This window comes from Hibiscus syriacus, unplaced genomic scaffold (genome assembly GCF_006381635.1).
Source record: "Hibiscus syriacus cultivar Baekdansim isolate YM2019G1 unplaced genomic scaffold, ASM638163v2 tig00008146_pilon, whole genome shotgun sequence".
Classification (NCBI taxonomy): domain Eukaryota; kingdom Viridiplantae; phylum Streptophyta; class Magnoliopsida; order Malvales; family Malvaceae; genus Hibiscus; species Hibiscus syriacus.
The window spans coordinates 417,135-435,341 of NW_024062154.1; the positions used below are offsets into that span (position 1 = coordinate 417,135).

At 34.0% G+C, this 18,207-nt stretch overlaps 1 protein-coding gene across 1 annotated transcript; it reads left to right on the forward strand.

Annotated features, from left to right (window-relative positions):
- Positions 1-10,640: 10,640 nt before the first annotated feature.
- LOC120202048 (elicitor-responsive protein 3-like) lies at positions 10,641-12,218 on the forward strand. Its single transcript, XM_039202539.1, has 7 exons — positions 10,641-10,704; positions 10,781-10,885; positions 10,988-11,114; positions 11,203-11,274; positions 11,348-11,397; positions 11,516-11,821; positions 11,960-12,218. The coding sequence occupies exons 1-7, from the start codon at positions 10,671-10,673 to the stop codon at positions 11,998-12,000; spliced, it is 735 nt and encodes a 244-aa protein (XP_039058470.1). The 5' UTR covers positions 10,641-10,670; the 3' UTR covers positions 12,001-12,218.
- Positions 12,219-18,207: the final 5,989 nt, after the last annotated feature.

Sequence of the window (18,207 nt, forward strand, 5' to 3'; positions counted from 1 at the left end):
AATAAATTTGTGTTGCTTTTATGGTTATGAGCAAGGAATTAAGTTTTGATCTTGAAATTCTTGAGTATCAAGTAGATTAAATATTCTTTTAATTTTTCAAGAGTTATAGATCTTTGGCAAGTGGTAAAATTATATCTTCCATATCCCATCCAACACCAATTACTTGATCCTTACAATACCAAATCGGACACTACGATTATCTAAGACTCTGAAGAAATATCTCTACCTATTTTTGAGAGACCGAATCCAGAAGTTTACTGGTTTATGATACTACCTTCCACCACATACACGACTTCAAAAGTCACACTTTTGTCCTTCCAAATATAAAACCATCATAAACCAAATGACCTCAAAAGAACCAAACTTTCAATTATCCATGAATCTTCCTGTAAGAGGAGACGAGATGAGGCATTATGGACTAGCTTATCGAAGATAATTTCGAGTGATTGGAGCATACTCAAAGAAGAAAAAATGATTGATTTAAATAAATATATCATGCATTAATTACATTATTTTTATATAAATGAAAGTTAATCTTGAATATTCATCCCCCTGGAGATACATCTTTTCACAAAGACTTCTATGTATGAGATGACTGAACTTTGCGATCAATCATACAAACTCAGTGACATATTGCCCAAAGATGAATGAGGCAGTTGAAGGAGCAAATAAGAACATTAAGATGATCATTACAAAGATCACTGAAACTTACAAGGATTGGCACGAGAAGCTACCTTTTGCCTTATATATACATCGAAATATTGTTCGAACATCACTAGGGAAACACCTTATTGTTCAGTCTTACCAATTTGAGATACCATCACTTTGTATCTTAAAGGAACTAAAATTAGAGGAGGCTTAAGGAATCCAAGCTCGACAGATACATCAGAAACGGATGATAAAAGATCACATCCGAGAGAGTTCCAAGAGGGTGATATAGTGTTTAAAAAGATTTTGCCTATACATAAAGATTTCTGTGAGAAATGGATGTCCAATTGGGACGGGTCAAATATTGTAAAAAAAAATAGGCCTTTTCCGGAGAAGCATTGGTTTTGGCAAAAATGAATGGGAAAGTTCTGAGAAACCAAATAAACTCAGATTTTGTCAAGAAATATTATACTTGAAAAAAAAGGAAAAAATGAAAAAAAAAATTGGCAGTCTAGAGGGATCCAGATGATAGAAAAATCCCCAGCAAAGCAGATCCAAGTCAAGCAAAGAAAGATTGAAGGCATCCAATTAAGAGAGAATATCTTCAGAATTCATTCCGCCTCTCAAGATCGATTTTTATTTGCAAAAATTGGTTTTTAAAATCTTTAATGCATGATATAAAAATGATAAAAGGGGGGGTTCAAGATGTAAATTTTTAAATAATATCTTGAAACCAAAGGAGGATTCGAGTTGAAAACCTGAAAAGGCGGCTCGAATATTGAATGGTGCAACAACGACATAAGAGACGATCTTAAGCTCTTAATGAAGCACCACACATCCCAAAGATGTTCCTGAGAGTCAGACACAAGAAGTATCTCTACGAGATGAGCATAACAACGAGAAGTATCTATACAAGATGAGCATAACAATCATTTCTTCAAGTTAACCCAAAGAGACATATATGCTGGACTAACCTGAGAGACCTTACTTTACCAGAATCCACCTACACCTTAAATCAGTTAATAGTTTTGACACTTGCCATAGGACTATGATTTTTGAATGAGTTAAAAGAGTAGTTGATTTATTTGATATTCATTAATTTCATGTCTTATGATTTCATTCTATTGTGAACCTGTAAAGGGCAATACTTTACAAAATTATGTCATTCTTCAATAAAGAAAGGAGAAAAAACATTTTCAAACAGGACAGTCTCAAATGAGGAAGGTCCTTGAAGCAAGTTGTTGCCTATTCTACCTCTATTGAAGAGAAAGAATAAGTCAGGCCAAAATAATGAAGCACTCTTGAAATCAAGTGGTCTGAGAAGACAGAAAGTTTGGAGAATTGAACTTATGATGCTTTTCTGTGACATTATCAGCAACTTATCAAGAATGATTACTTTGTTTTAAAGGGAGATACTGAAAGCCCATTTCAACTAAACCTTTCCATGGTTCGGGAAGAGTGAGATATGAAGGTGTCTATCTTGAAGTAGCAGAAGAGCCAGTCACTGAAAGTCATTGCAAGAAAATGCACCAACAAAAATCTTCAAGCCTATCCCAATGATGTTTATTTCTTCCGATAAGGTTGTTACACTGGATGCTACCATCAACAAGGTCAAATCAACACATCTCGTCAATTGCTCCAACCGTTTATCATTTAGTTCTTGCGCATATATTTTTAAAGGTATGCCAAGACAGTAGAAGGCAACCTCTGCATCATTGATTCCAGAAAAAAGAGACAGAACATTGATACCACCAGGGAACATGTCTCTAGCAGATCCTCTTCGTCGTGTATGGTGTTTAGGGAAACCTAGAAGCATTCTCACCTCATCAGGTTCAAGTAGAACAACTTTATTCTTTCCAACCCATACCAGATTCCATTTTCGGCATTCATCAAGAACGTACTTTTGGACACTCGAAGGAAGGCCACCATTTCTTTTTCAATGAAAAAGCATCATGTATGGTGCATGGAGGAAGCGAAATAAGAAGAAATTTGTTCTCAATTAGCAGATTACGAATGTAGCCCCTTTTCCGTGTAGCAGCATAAAATACTTTGAATCTACAAATTCTGGCTCTACATTGTATAAGTACCATGATATTTCGGTCCAAATACCAACTGGAGCAAGTACCACGTTCTCGAAGTAGAAATCAGGAGGCCCAATAACATCTTCTGGAAGTTTCTTTGAGTTATCTGATCTGGTTTGGTAAGAACCCAAAACCAATCATTGGATTTGAAAGATGAATTGCATGATCTTCTTCATTAAGAAGCTTCTTTTCAAGCTTCTTCTGCTTCTTCCTTTTCCAAAAATCATAGCCTGAGTGTCGTCTTTTCTTGTAATTGGGGTCATTGCATAATGGTTTCCTATCTCCTATCGGAAGAAGTGTGTCAGCAGCCTTAACCATTTGAGCAGCACATATAAAATCTGTCAACTCTGCAATTGATGAATCAGGACCACATATCCATGGCTATTAAAGCCTCAACCTCTGAGTTCCCCATTTTTTGTCAAGTATAACAGTTTATTCTCCTCATCAGAATCAGAATTTAGGATTTCCTCGGTATCAGAAGAACTATCAATATCTGTGAAATCATCCTGAAAGACCGCTTCATAATCAGATGAGTAGTTATCAAAATCAACATGTTGCATGGGTGCGGACTTTTCAAGAGCATTGTATATGTAGTTTTTCTATTGCATCAAAATAAGATTACTGTTCACATAAATCGATTTCTCTCCCACAGAAAAGTATATTCCAGAAATAACCTTCATTAAAAACAAGGTTCACTGTGTTAGACTGGAATGAATTACCAAGTGATTCATACCGCTCTGTCCGACTATATCCTTTCAGATCCAAGAAGTGGGCACCTCATTCAGAAGATGCACATATCTCAGACATTTCCGTCAGAATGATTGAACACTTCTTAAGTTTGTGACAACATGAAGAGAATTCCTCAAGTTACTTGACAACTGCTGTTTAGTGACATCAGAATGAGAGTATTCAAGATAAACAGATTTGAGGCATGAATAAAGCCACAAGTACCTACAACAGTGTATTATCAAAATTGGACCTCGTTTGAATCATGATATTCAAGTCAAACCGACATTGAGAGTGAATCAGAAACATAATATTGGGGCATCTCGAAAGCCCATTTTAGACAAAAATGTTACATGTGGAGCATCCTGAAGGCTCACGACAATATAAATATTTGGGCATTCTTGGAGGCTCATCTCAACAAGAAGTATGGTTGAGCACACTTTTAACATCTGTATCAGCAAATATTGGGGCACTTTAAAGGTTACTTCATACAGATCCATGTGGGGCATTTTGAAAGCTCACATCAACAATCAGCAAATACTGGGGCATGTTGAAAGCCCATTTCAATCAGAATCAAGAATGTTGGCACATTTTAAACGTTTGTATTAGCCAATGCTGGGGTATGCTGAAACCCATATTATCTTACAGAAAGATCATTGATTTGAGAAAATATTTCCATTAAGTCAAAAGGGTATGAATAATGAAAATGGAGAAATAGTGGCAGTCGAGCTGACTATACATAATTGCTTCATTCATCAGGAAGTTGCATTAGGGTCCTATTGTTGAACAAATATTTACTCAGCAAGTATTGTTTCAAATACCCAATCTTCTTAACCATGTGTCACATGACAACATGTTCTTTGAATTTGGTCCCCATGCAGACCGTTCGATCCAGGGTTCAGTTCCTCAAGATCTCGACTTTGAATTTTTTATTTTGTATGTCGGTGATGATTGAACATATTTCTTTGAGATTCCTGGCAGTTAGTTTTAATCATGTTGTTGAGGCTACAAAATCATTTTTCACATCAGTTTTGCCTACTTGATGACATTAAAGAAAGAGGCTTGACTTATGTATGTTACCCTTATTCCCGTTGTTACTGGAGTTATCATTGCCAGTCAGGATGAACTGAGTTTTAATCTATTGGGTTTTATCATGTGCGTTTCATCCGCAACAACAAAAATTCCATGGTTCCTATAATTGATGTGTTTCTACTTCCTAAATCATTTATTATGGAAGAAAACGTGATTGATATCACACTAGCCCTTGCTCAAGATGATATCAAGATCAGTTGGTATTTCTTATTCAATTAATTACTAGCATATCTACATTTACACCAGCAGCTCACTTGTATTCCCATCAAGTTTTGTTCTCAATTGGTCTTGTGACATCATAAAAAAAAGGTTCTGCACACTATGAAAGAGCTTCCCTGACCAGCATCTGTGCAGAAGCCACAGGAAATGATGAATGTGTTGTCAAATGTTTTACCAGCATCTGTGCAGAAGCCGCATGAAATGATGAATGTGTTGTCAAATGTTTTACGAGCATCTGTGAAGAAGTCACAAGCTGGATGAATGTGTTGTCAAGCATTTTATGAACCAGTTATTCCGATGCTAAACCAATGTTGTGATCATATGGTTTCCATTTATTAATACAAGATAAAGTCTGTATTCTTCAACCCAAAGGTTAGAAGTGAGATATGATGAAAAATTCTTTCCACAGAAGGGAAACAAAAATTTTAACAATAAGAAACTAGTGGAGCCAACTAAGGTTGAACGACAAATTGTTGTTAAGCATCTCGACATGATATGGTCCAAGTTGCCTTGTTCGAGATCCAATTAGATGTGGAGACATGAAAGGAATTAGGATAAATCCTCATTGTGATGTGTTTCAAAAGTCAAATTAGAACATACGCTGATCTCCTAATTAATCTCCGCTGAGTCAGACATATCTACATTTACACTCTTCAAAGATGATAGATTCTCTTTTCAAAGATGAAAGCTTTATTGGATTTCTACACAAGTCCAGACAAAGAAAGTTGGTTTTATCTAGACAAAATGTGGCATCAAGGTCATAGTTCTGACTACGGCAAAAGTTCCATAAATGAAACATTTCTTCTGAGACTTAAATGAAGCAAATAAGACACAAAGATTGCTCTTCCAAATCAGAAATGCAGTTTGAAATGACATTTTGACCAAGTGAAGGAAGGTCGAGTTCACCACTTTGAAATCAAATAAAGATGAACTTAACATTCATGCATCATATTTAGACATTTGCAAAATAGGTGCATTTTCATTCATTTTATCAATGTTAAATATTTGACAGGAAATTCAAAGATTTTAGCAAAGATTCAAATCCATCATTCGATTGATCAACATTTCCAGAAGAGTTCATAATGAGAAGAACTCATCTGAAGAAGGAAGAAGAAGTTCATAATGAGAAGAACTTGTTCAACTTTTCGCTTGAATTCATCATTCGATGGATCAATATTGCCAGGTCGAGTTCATAATGAGAAGAACTCATCTGAATAAGGAAGAAGAAGTTCATAATGAGAAGAACTTGTTCAACTTTTCGCTTAAATTCATCATTCGATGAATCATCATTGCTAGGTAGAGTTCATAATGAGAAGAACTCATCTGAAGAAGGAAGAAGAAGTTCATAATGAGAAGAGCTTGTTCAACCTTTTGCATGACTCTATCACAGAAGGAGATAGATCAACATAAACTTTTCCAGAGAAAGTTCATAATGAGAAGAACTCATCTGAAGAAGAAGAAGAAGTTCATAATAAGAAGAACTCATCTGAAGAAGGAAGAAGAAGTTCATAATGAGAAGAGCTTGTTCAACCTTTTGCATGACTCTATTATAGAAGGAGATATATCAACATCAACTTTTCCAGAGAAAGTTCATAATGAGAAGAACTCATCTGAAGAAGAAGAAGAATTTCATAATGAGAAGAATTTGTTAAACCTTTTGTATGATCTATCACAAAGGAGATAGATTATCATCGAGAAGAGCTTGTTCAACCTTTTGTATAATCTATCATAGAAGGAGATAGATTAGCATCAACATTTTCAGAAGTGTTTATAATGAGAAGAACTCATCTGAAGAATAAGGAGCAGAATTTGTTCAACTTTTTACTCGAATTCATCACTTGATGAATCAACTTTTCCAGAGAGAGTTCATAATGAGAAGAACTCATCTAAAGAAGGAAGAAGAAGTTCATAATGAGAAGAACCTGTTCAACCTTTTGCATGATTCTATCGCAAAAAGAGATAGATTAGCATCAACATTGCCAGAAGTGTTAATAATGAGAAGAACTCATCTGAAAGAGAAGAATTTGTTCAACTCTTTGCTAGATTGCATCACAGAAGGAGACGAATTGTCATCCCTAGTGGAAGAGTTCATAATGAGAAGAATTAGAAAAAAAGAAGAAGTTCATAATGAGAAGAACTTATTCAACATTTTTATCTTAATCAAGAAAAGTCAAATGGACAAAAAACTTATTGTCTTTTTTCTTCTTTGCTCTATTCTTGTTAACACAAGAATGAGCAAAGAAGGGCAGCTGTAGACATTAAATTTTTTGTCCATTACTCATTATTTATTATTTATTTTATTTATTATATTTTATTATTACTATAATAATTTTATTATTATTATTATTAAATAAATTTTATTATTTCAGATCCAAAATACAAGGCACAAAATCGGGGCCTGAATACAGACCCGACCCATTTATACCGGAGCCCAGTTTTGGCCTAACATATAACCCAAACCCTTTAGGGTTTGTAACATTTCAGTTAGGGTTTTCTAACCCTAGCCCCAGCTGCTAATGATCCTTCCTCCACGTGGTCGCCGCCATTGATTCCAGAACATCCAGCACCGACGCCTATGACGCCAGGTGGTCTAAACAACTGCTGTCGACACTGTTGCTACCACGCCAAGCCTTCACCGAGCTTTCTAGAGAGCCAACTGCCCCATCCACGTCAAGACCCTACTGTGAGTCACCACTAGAGGTTCGGTGACTCACCAAGGACCATTCTTATATCAGTCTGTGGTAAGGTTCATGGTGGCTATAAAGCCACCGAACCTGCAAAACAAAAAGAGGGAGGACAACAAGAAAAAGAAAACGGAGCAAAACAAAGGAAAGAAGAGACCATAACAACAACAAACGAGAGAGACAGAGAGCAGAAAACGAACAACAAACAACAATACCCAACAGTAGCCAAATAAAGAAGGAGAAGAGAACATAAGCTTACCAAGGAAACTACATAATCATCTGAGCCTTCCATGCGTCCTCACACTCCACCGGAGATATAAAAAAATCGAAGGTAGTAATCGTAGATTTACTACGTTTGGTGGGGTTTTAGGTTAAAACAACCTCAAAATAGGCTTTAGGACTCTGAGATCTATATTTTGGGGTAGGTTAGAAAAATCCGGACACCGTAAACGGTGGCCGGCGGCGACGATTATCACCGGAGCACAATGGCCGACGAATGGCCAGCTCTCTTCCCCGATGAGTGTATTTAGAGAGATGGGGGATAATCTCTCAGTTAGAGAGAAAAGAAAAGAAGAAAGAAATGAGAAATGGCCATTATGGCCGGCCATAAAGGGTTCAAATACCCCTTCCCAAACGACGTCGTTTTGGGGAGGGGTATGTGTGTAATTTCACTATTGGTCAAACCCTTTCCGCAGTACCTACAGTTTTATAATCTTCTATTTTAGTCACTAAAATCTATTATTAAGTCTTTTAATTCGGTTTCTTAATTTTAGTTTATTATAATTTAGTCCCTAAACATAATTATATATATGTTAAGTAAAATAACCGAATTAGCCATTATAATTTTGTTAAATAATGTTTTAGTCCCGGACATCATGTTTTAATTTATTTTAATTTAATATTCGAATTTGATATAAGTTTATTTTAGTCCCTAAATTAAATAAATATAAAATAGCATGTTCAGTCTCTATGATTTTAAATAAATAATTATGAATTAGGGTATCTAATTTTAATATGTTATAATTTAGTCACTAGTTTTAATAATATGTTAATTTATTGTTGATTTTATTGTTTTTTTTAAATATATAAGTTTTAATTTTATTTATTCATTGTTTAATTTTTTTATGTTTAATTTTTTTATTACTATTATTATTATTATTATTTAGTAATATGAATATATATATATAATAAATAATGTATTTATTTTATTTTGTTTTTCTATGAAATAAAAATCCTATTTATGAACTATTTATGTTTAAATTTTATTTTAAGAAAATGTTTTAGTTATTTATTTATTTTTTAATATTGAAGAAAAGAGCTGTCTTAAAGCAACTAGAAGCCCTTTTATAATATTTTTAAATAAATAAATATCTTACTATATTAAAATAAATTTATTATTATTATTTTAAATGTTTTAGTTATTTATTTATTTTTTAATATCAAAGAAAAGAGTTGTCTTAAGGCACCTAGAAGCCATTTTCTGATATTTCCAAGTAAATAAATATCTTATATATATATATATATATACATACATATATCTTAGTATATTTTCTTAAAATTATATTAATAAATTTAAAATAACAGGATTATGAATTAAATATATTTTTGAATTTTTAAATTTCCAATAATAGAGACTATTTATAATTAAAGAGTACCAATCTTGGGCGTTGTGGGGGTGCTAATCCTTCCCCAAACGTAATCGACCACGAATCCCTTTTTAATAAAATTTTGGTTATATGCAGATCAATTTTATCTTTTAAATTATGTTTTATTCAAAACTATTTTAAAAGATTGTTTTTAGGTATTTGACCTACCTGACCCAAAAAGTCAATGGCGACTCCCAAAATATTTTTTTTATATAAAAATCATTTATTTATTCCCGCCAAGTAAAAATTTGTGCCCGGACAAAAACCAGTTACGACACTTTAAACTCAACTTCTTTCTAAATTAGACATTAGTAAAATAAAAGCTAAAATGTCGATACTATCACATTCTCGATAAATAATATTTTATATTTAATATAAAAATGGTGGTTGTGAATGTTGTTGGTGATCTATTCCTTTTAATTTAGATGAAGAGTCACACTATTATGTAGATATAGAAAAAAATCAATATATTAGAGAAGATGATAAAAAGTAACCTAAACTTAGAGAGAGAACAAGATAGAGAAAGAGAGAGATTTCCCCCTCCTCAACTTTACATGTTAGTTAGTCTATATACGTGTCTTTGGTGTTAATAGAAGGCCTAGACTAATGAAGACTATTTGTAGGTCTGCATGATAAATAGATCTAATTATCATAAAGCTTATTTAGTTTGCGTCAAGATTGACAACAGTTAGATCAAGTTATTATAACTGTACAAAGGATACGAAACTCCAAAGACTGAAAGAAATTTAAGAGTACCAGCTGATACGATTTGCAAAAAAAATCCAAGTACAGCAATTTTCAAATCCAAAATAGAACAGCATGTTATATGAATTTTTTTAATATAAGTATATTATACTCTACATTCATGATTATGCCTGCCAAAGGAAAGCACTGAGCAAAAACTTAGACAACTGGGTGTAAGTTATTTCCTTGCCCAATGAGGCCATTTCAATTTGAGATAGTTGGCGTGGATAAAGTCGTTTGAACCAGTTACTGCCTACGAACATCTCTCATAAGTCAACGTTTAAAACCCAGAATCGACAAACAAAACTGAGTTAGTATGTTGACAACGTGGCCATTGACTTTGCCCCCTCCATTGGAATGCGTTCTAAGTCAACTTTAGAGGAAGTTATCAAGCAATTCACCTCTTTATTCTGTCGTTAGATCCAACTTCTTGAAAATTTTAGCCATTGACTTCATCTACTCTGCACACGAATTAGGAATATAGCCTTCAGTGACTTCATTTGTGAACGCTGCATGAACAGAACCAATCGAGTTTAAAATTCCCAGAATGGTAGTTTTAGTCACCCGTATTCATTTTAAACTGGTTTTCACCTTGCTTTGCTTCGTGGGTTAAGTGAACAAGTGTGTTGGAAATTCAGCAAGTTAATAGTTTTCTCCCATTAACAAGTCAATGCACCCCTTGATTGGTACAGCTAAGAGGATGACTAAATCAACTGTCAACCCTTACCAAGGGAGAATATGTGTCCTCCATCCCTTTAAATACTAGCTTTACCGGTTTTTGTATTCTCGTAGTAAGAACATCATTTTCACCAGAAATATTTACTTGCATTATGTCGATCCAAGGTCTGCCTATCGATGTTACAGGTACGATATATATGATGCACCTTACTCCTGTGATTGCCATGTTATTACACCTCTGGCTGTTTCATTTGTTTTGCAGTTGTTGGATGTTACAATTTGGAGGACAAGGAATGGATATCAAGACAAGATCCTTATGTTTGCCTTGAATATGGAAGTACCAAGTACAGGACCAGAACCTGCACAGGCATCTCTCTGTCAATATAAAATCGATTTCGACATTTATATTTTTGAAATTCAAATTAAAGCCCCCAAACTAACAGATCTCTTTCAAACTAATTTTGTTTAGATGGAGGGAAGAATCCTACCTTCCAGGAGAAATTCGTGTTCACACTTATCGAAGGCCTCAGGGAATTGAATGTAGCTGTTTGGAACAGCAACACCATCACTTCCGATGATCTTATCGGCAGTGGAAGGTGAATGATCTCGTTCTGCACTGATTAAAGAAAAAGAAAACCAACTTCAACTCACTGTATAACAGAGTTGTTCCTGTTTATGTTGCAGGGTTCAACTCCACAAAGTCCTCTTCCAAGGTTATGACGATTGTACCTGGTCACTTCAAAGCAAATATGGCAGGTTAGCTAAATACAGGCTTGTATAATCTTTTAATACATTTTACTGCCTCTCTGATAGATTTATTTGGACACAGGCACTCGGGAGAAGTAAGACTCATATTACACTACTCTAATGCCAAAGCTACAGTAAGTTACTTACTTGATCCTCTGTATACTATTGGATACATAGATATACATGCGTATATATGTATAATGAATACTTATTTGACCATTGACAAAATACCATGGTTTCCATTTGTAGGCACAACCACAAAAATGCAAGACAAAATCAATTTCAGAATATGCACCATCTGCCCCCATAGGCCAGGTCTCACCATATGGTTACCCACCCGCAGCGCCGCCGACTCCTTACCCAACAATGCCTTTTGCGGCTCCAACTGAATACAAATCATCATATCCTATTGCCACAGCACCCTATCTGCCTACTCCGATCGGTGGTTATCCTCCGCAGGTCCCTGCCGTTGGTTACCCTCCACAAGCCCCTCTGGCTGGTTATCCACAACAAACATACCCGCCTCATCCTCATGCCTCAACTGTTTATCCACCAGGTACGTTTTTTCTATTGATGCATCCATTAATATTCCTAAAAGTAAAGATGTTGAAATTCATCCCATTATTCCCCCCCCCAAAATAAAAATTTCCATGTTTATCGATTGCTTGATCTGAACTTCTGGTTATTGCTGCAGCTCCAGCCGGAATCTATCCTCCACCACCGCCACACTACTGAGCTCTTTCAAGCACATCAATGGGAGCCGCAGGAATTCCTAGTCTGAACCACAATGGCTCAGTGGTTATTATGATACATGAAGAAAATATCATTGTATTGGATGAATATATTTGCCTGTTTGATCTGTGTTTCAAGCATCATGATGTTTCTCTTGATGAATTGGTTTCTTGCATTCTACTGTTTCTATGCAGTTCTATATAATAAAAGAGCGGTCTTTTCACGTTGGTGGTATTAGTATTAGTGAACTAAATTGTTTAAGTATTTAATTAATGCAGGACTTGTTTAAACACAAGATAGCGAAAATCTATTTTTGTTTAAAGATTGCGAAAATCTTTTAAACGCTTTTTAATTTATGAAATCGAATATAACCCAAGATGATGATTAAGATTAAACCGGCGATACGGTTGGAGGTGACTTAGATCATTAAATTATTATTAAGTTACAAGATTAGGAAAAACATAATTGTCATAAATATATATTTAGCAATAATTACATTTCTATTAAAAAATAGGGTAAAATACACAAATGGTCCTCCGACTTTAAGGTGTTGCTTTATTGAGTCTCGTAACTATTAAAAGTTACAAAATGATCCTCCTCGACTATAAGACGTTGTTTTTTTAGTCTCACGACTATTAAAAGTAACAAAATGATCACCCGACTATTCATATGTTTCAGAATCGTCCTTTTTCGTTAAAAAATAGTTTTTTTTTCCAAACTTTAACCTGCATACTAGATATGATAAAATCATATTTTAACGATGTCTATTGGCACCGTCGTTGTTTTCAAGCACTGACTTGCCAACATAATGTTTCAAGCACTGGCTCAACGACATAATTTAAGTGGAGATTCGATCCACAAAATACAATTAAAACTATTTTGGGATCAAATTTAGACGTTAGAAATGAATGAAAATAGTGTGTTTGTATGGGATTTGAAGCATGTTTTGGGGTGTTGGGGTTTATGGATCATTGTGGTAAAATTTAGACGTTAGAAATGAATGAAAAATGATGTACAATGACCTATCTTAACATCTAATCACCTTAAGGCTTAAAACAAGTGTTTGAGATGAGCTTGGATGTGTTTTTTTATAGGTAAAGCATGGTATTTTTGGGTTTGGATATCGATAGCAGATGAATTAGTATGACATTGTTCATCATAGGTCAAAAATATGAGTTCTTTAGAGGAGAGTATTGATACCTTATTCATATGGTATCGATATTGTTCATTTGATATCAATAACGAGGACTTGGTATTAATACTAGATATTTTAAGACAACTTCAAGTCTAGAATTGATATCGATACCAAAGGATAATATCGATATCCTACAAGTGAAATTCAATACTCAAGGTGTGGTATTAATACCGAGAAGATTAAATGGACTTTGAATATTTTTTTTTACTGATACTCAAGAAGAGAAATTCAATACTTAAGGTGTGTTATTGATACTAAGAGGATTAAACGGATTTTGAATATATTTTTTATTGATACTCAAGGAGAGTATCAATGCCCATAGTTGGGTATTAATACCATCAGTGAAATTTGATTAGGAGACTTTGAAATATCGAATAGGACTTGAATGCAAAGAGCCCAATAGTGCTTAAGATTGAATAATAAGTTTTAAAAGTGAAAACTTGATAAATTATGTGTTAATCTTAAGAACATCACGATGAGAGATTCTATAAGACTTATGCATTTATTTGACACTCAAAAAATGATAAAGACACTCGAGTTATTTGCGTACGACAATTGTTTATGTGTGATGGGTTATCCATCTCAAGGATTGTGTCGTGACACTTAGTGATGGATTATCCCTTTTCTACATGTCATAGGGGTTTATATACTGACCTTTAATGATAGTGTATGGTGTAAGGTCATAATGACTATTCATAGGTTGACAGGATGAATAGACCTATTTATCTATAGATGATGTGGCTTGTAAGTAATCACATCATGGATCATAGTCAATCGGAGGACATCAAGCTCTAAAATCCTTCGAGGAAATTCGAATGTGCTGCTTATCATGACTTACAAAGAAGGCATAACAATATTCTAACTTGACTCTCTTGATAACCAGAACTACCAGATCTCAAGAATGATTAAGCCGAATTTAATTTTTTTTCTTCAAATTAACTGGAGTCACTTTGTTTCCATTTTCAAACTCAAATTACTATTTGAAAATCGACAGTTTGAGCAATTGTTCAGGCAGTAATGTCAAGGGTTAAAGCGGAAAAGGGAAAGATTCCAACCAACAACCAAGCAATGATTCGAATCTTTCCCATTGGAGTGTTAAAAGAAGAGAGAAAAAACCAAAGTAGGTTGATGATTCCATGAGTTGGTGCCTTGCAGCAACATGTGATGTCCGTCATATCCATCATTGTTACCATGCATGCATGCATACTTCTAAGCCACCGTACTCCCTACTTCAAGAATCCATAGATTCTCAAAGATTGCAACACACTTAGAATCTCTTTCAACATATTTAATCTATTTGGAATTTCAATCAGTCTCTTAAAATCCCGGGGTTTCTTGAATTGGTTTTAACTCCATTATTTGAGGGGATTCCTTAAAAAAGGACAAGTACTCCAAAGTTAAAAAACTATTGAATAAGGAATGCACTGTCCTCTAACTGATTATGAGGCCTTAAATCCAACGAGGGACCATATGAAATGTTAAGTATATATCGCCATCCAACTTTACACTTACGTCTCCGTGAAGTTATTACTTTTGTCTAGCACTATATATTTTTTTTTTTCCATTTTAAAAGTGTCGTGTAAATTACAGCTTTCTAACCAAAGTAATTTCTCTTGACATAGCACTAGAAATACACAACTTGGCACGTCAACATAGTTATTTTGAGTTGATGGCCCACATGAAGTACAAACATCTAAGAATCTTGACTGTACTACGAATCATCCACCCGAATACTTCAATATAAAGATTTAATAGTGGTCGTTATATAACGGTAAAAGTAATGTCTAAAATCATTATTGCACAATCATGATATCCTCAATGATTATAATTACTCTAGTTATTATTGTAATTATGATAAACATAATGTGATCCAATTGTAATTTAAATTTTTGTTCCATTACATAGTTTGGGTTACCATTTGTATGTCTTGGTGCCTCGGTTGGGTATGAGTCAACGGACAACGGTAAATGGGTTGTGGACTTGTGGTTGACAACAATTTTTGAGTCAAGGCTCATGTGAGTGAGGTAGTGAAGGACGTCCGGTAATGAGTCTGTGAAGGTTAGCTTCGGGTTGAAGGCTGTTTCTGTTTATGGATGAGCGCCGAGTGCACGGACAGGTAGTTGCGTGTGGTGGCAGTGGCAGAAAGACCTCTGACAGTGCGTGTAAGGGTCGTTGGCTGAGGGGTGTGGATGCTAGCTCGGGCCATTTAGTTGGTTGTGGTAATAATTCGAGAGGATGTGATGATTGATCCTACTGAAAATTTTAAGTTCTCATATTCTTTTATACTTTTAATTGATAATTTATTTTTATATTCTAAATATTATAAATTCGATTATAATATAAAATCTTATATCAATTCTTGATTGATTGTGTAGCATATGATGCTGGTGGTATTGACGGTGAGGTTCAAAATGAGCCTTGGCCGAGAGACCGCTTTTATTCTCAGCTCTTTTTTTTTCCTCTTGTAACTAACTCTATTTTTTTTCTCGAAAAAGAATTATCATAGATAACCTTTTTTTTCATTTTTTTACATGTTAAATTAAGGTTGATATCCCGAAAAATAATGGGATTTGACGAGGGGGAATTGAACTAAACTCTGAAAAAGTAACAGTTTAATGTTAAAAAACTAGTATGTAGCATTTGATTAAATAATTATTTTAATTTGTTTAGTATGTTTTAGTTTTAATGTTTTATTTTAGATTAAAAATATTTTAAAATTTAATTAAATAGTCATTTTAATTTTTTTAAGTATTTTGGGCTCCATCATTTTATTTTAAGGTAAAAAGATACTTATTTTGAAGCATTGATCGTTTGTTGACTAACAATTAGGGATTGAGATGAGTTGGGTCTGGTCAGATTTTTTGACAATCTGACCCGACCCGAACAATATACATCCTCCACCCAAAATAATGTATTTATTAAAAATATTATTTTTATTCAATAAAAATATGAATTTAACTGAAAAAATATTATATAGATAAACATTATTGTAATTATCCCTAAATATAAAGGTAAAATTATATATTTTTCCGGGTCAAGTATTTTTTACTCTAAACCCGAACCCAACACGACCAGAACTCGATTTTTTTTTATCTAACCCACCCGTCAGATTCGGACCTCATGCCCATCCTTACTAATGGTTTGTATTCACAGAGAGACTTTTTTATCCCGAAATAAAATATTAGAAATCAAAATACTCTAAAATACAAGTATCAAAATAATTATTTAATCAAAATTTACAATCCTATCTAGTCCTGAATTGGAACGATAATATCATATGGAAATTTACAGTACTCCCAGTTTAGCTTATATCCTAAAATTTGACACTTACTCGCTATAAACATTTTGTTAACCTCTTTTAATCTACTGTTGCTCATAATATTAAAATATTAAAATTGGGTAAACTACTATTTAGTTACCTAATTTCCATCATATTTCTATTTTAGTCATCCTACTATACAAAATTTTAATTTATCACTAAATTTTCAACTTTTGCTCATTTTTGCCACTTGACAGTTAATTCTTGAACAACATCTTTTATATTGTTTTGGTAAATTTATGAAAAGGCCCCATGAAACTTTCTTCTCAGACATTTATTTTTCATACTCTCTTTGATTCATCGATATTAAAATATTTTCTTCCAAATCCGAACATTTGAAAATCGACAATAAGGAGAAAAGAAGTTGTCGACACTATTTTTCGCCCGAGTGGGAAAAAAACTAGTACGACTTAGGAGTTTTTCTTTGAAAATATTTTGAAAAGTGAGAAGTCACCACTAATCATTTTAAGGTGCGATCGGACACCATAAAACCGAGTGATTGTAATAAAACATTTTATTTTTATCAAAATATCAAGTTCAGGGTCTACGAAAACCAAAAAATAGGTTCGGGAGTTAGTTACGCGTGGAGAAGGATTAGCACCCACACAATGCCCAAAAATTGGTACCTAGTTGATTACTCGGTTTTCGTAGACCCTAAACTTGATATTTTGATAAAAATAAAATGTTTTATTAAAATCACTCGATTTTTATGGTGTCCCGATCGCACCTTAAAATGATTGGTGGCTCCTCACATTTCAAAATATTTTCAAATAAAATCTTCTAAGTCGTACTAGTTTTTTCCCACCCGAATGAAAACGATGTTGACAGCTTGTCGACTCTACTGGGTACATTTTGATTTTTTAAAAACAAGTTGAGAGTTGAACCACGAGTTGGTTACCCTATATTTAGGATTCCATAAATTATGAGTTCGTTCTTATTTAATTTACAATTCATTATGTTATTTAAAAAAAAGATTTTGTCTCTGGTTGATGCTTACACTTCTGTGAATATTTAGGATTGTTGCATATCATAGCTCTAAACCTGAGCTCAACCCCTAAACTTTCACCATAAAAGCCACTTTTCCTTTTTTTCTCATTTGTATCCTAACCCCCAAAAAACCTCTATTTATTCTCTTTACTCTCTCTTTTCCTATCACCTACTGAAAATAAACCACATCAAAATAACGTCGCTAGCCACCACGTCTCCGTCCAACCGCCGCTCTGGCCACCACCACGACAGTCGAAGTTCCTAAACTGAACCCCAAATGACTCTATTCACTCTGATCTAATCACCTATAACCTAAAAATGACCCTAAAACCTTCATGCAAGACCCAACTCTCAAGATTTCTTTGACTCTTCAGCTTCTCTCACCAGTGACCTCCGTGACGAATCGAGTTCCCCAAGGAAAGCTCTATCTCCCTATAGGTAACTCCTTTTACCCCCTTTACTTCTATTTTTTTTTATTTTTTCCCAAATCGTATGAAGACAAAATTTGAAGAATGAAAAGAAAAGAAAAGAAAAAACACCTTGAGAATCTTTTTTTACTTGGTATTGCTTTTAAAAAATGAAGGAAAAAATCCCTTTACAATTTTTGAGTTTCAGTTTCTTATCCCCAAACTTTACATATATTAATAAAAAATCTAACCCCTACTTGCTCCTCTGATTATCACTGTATATGACGTTTTGCATTTTTAAT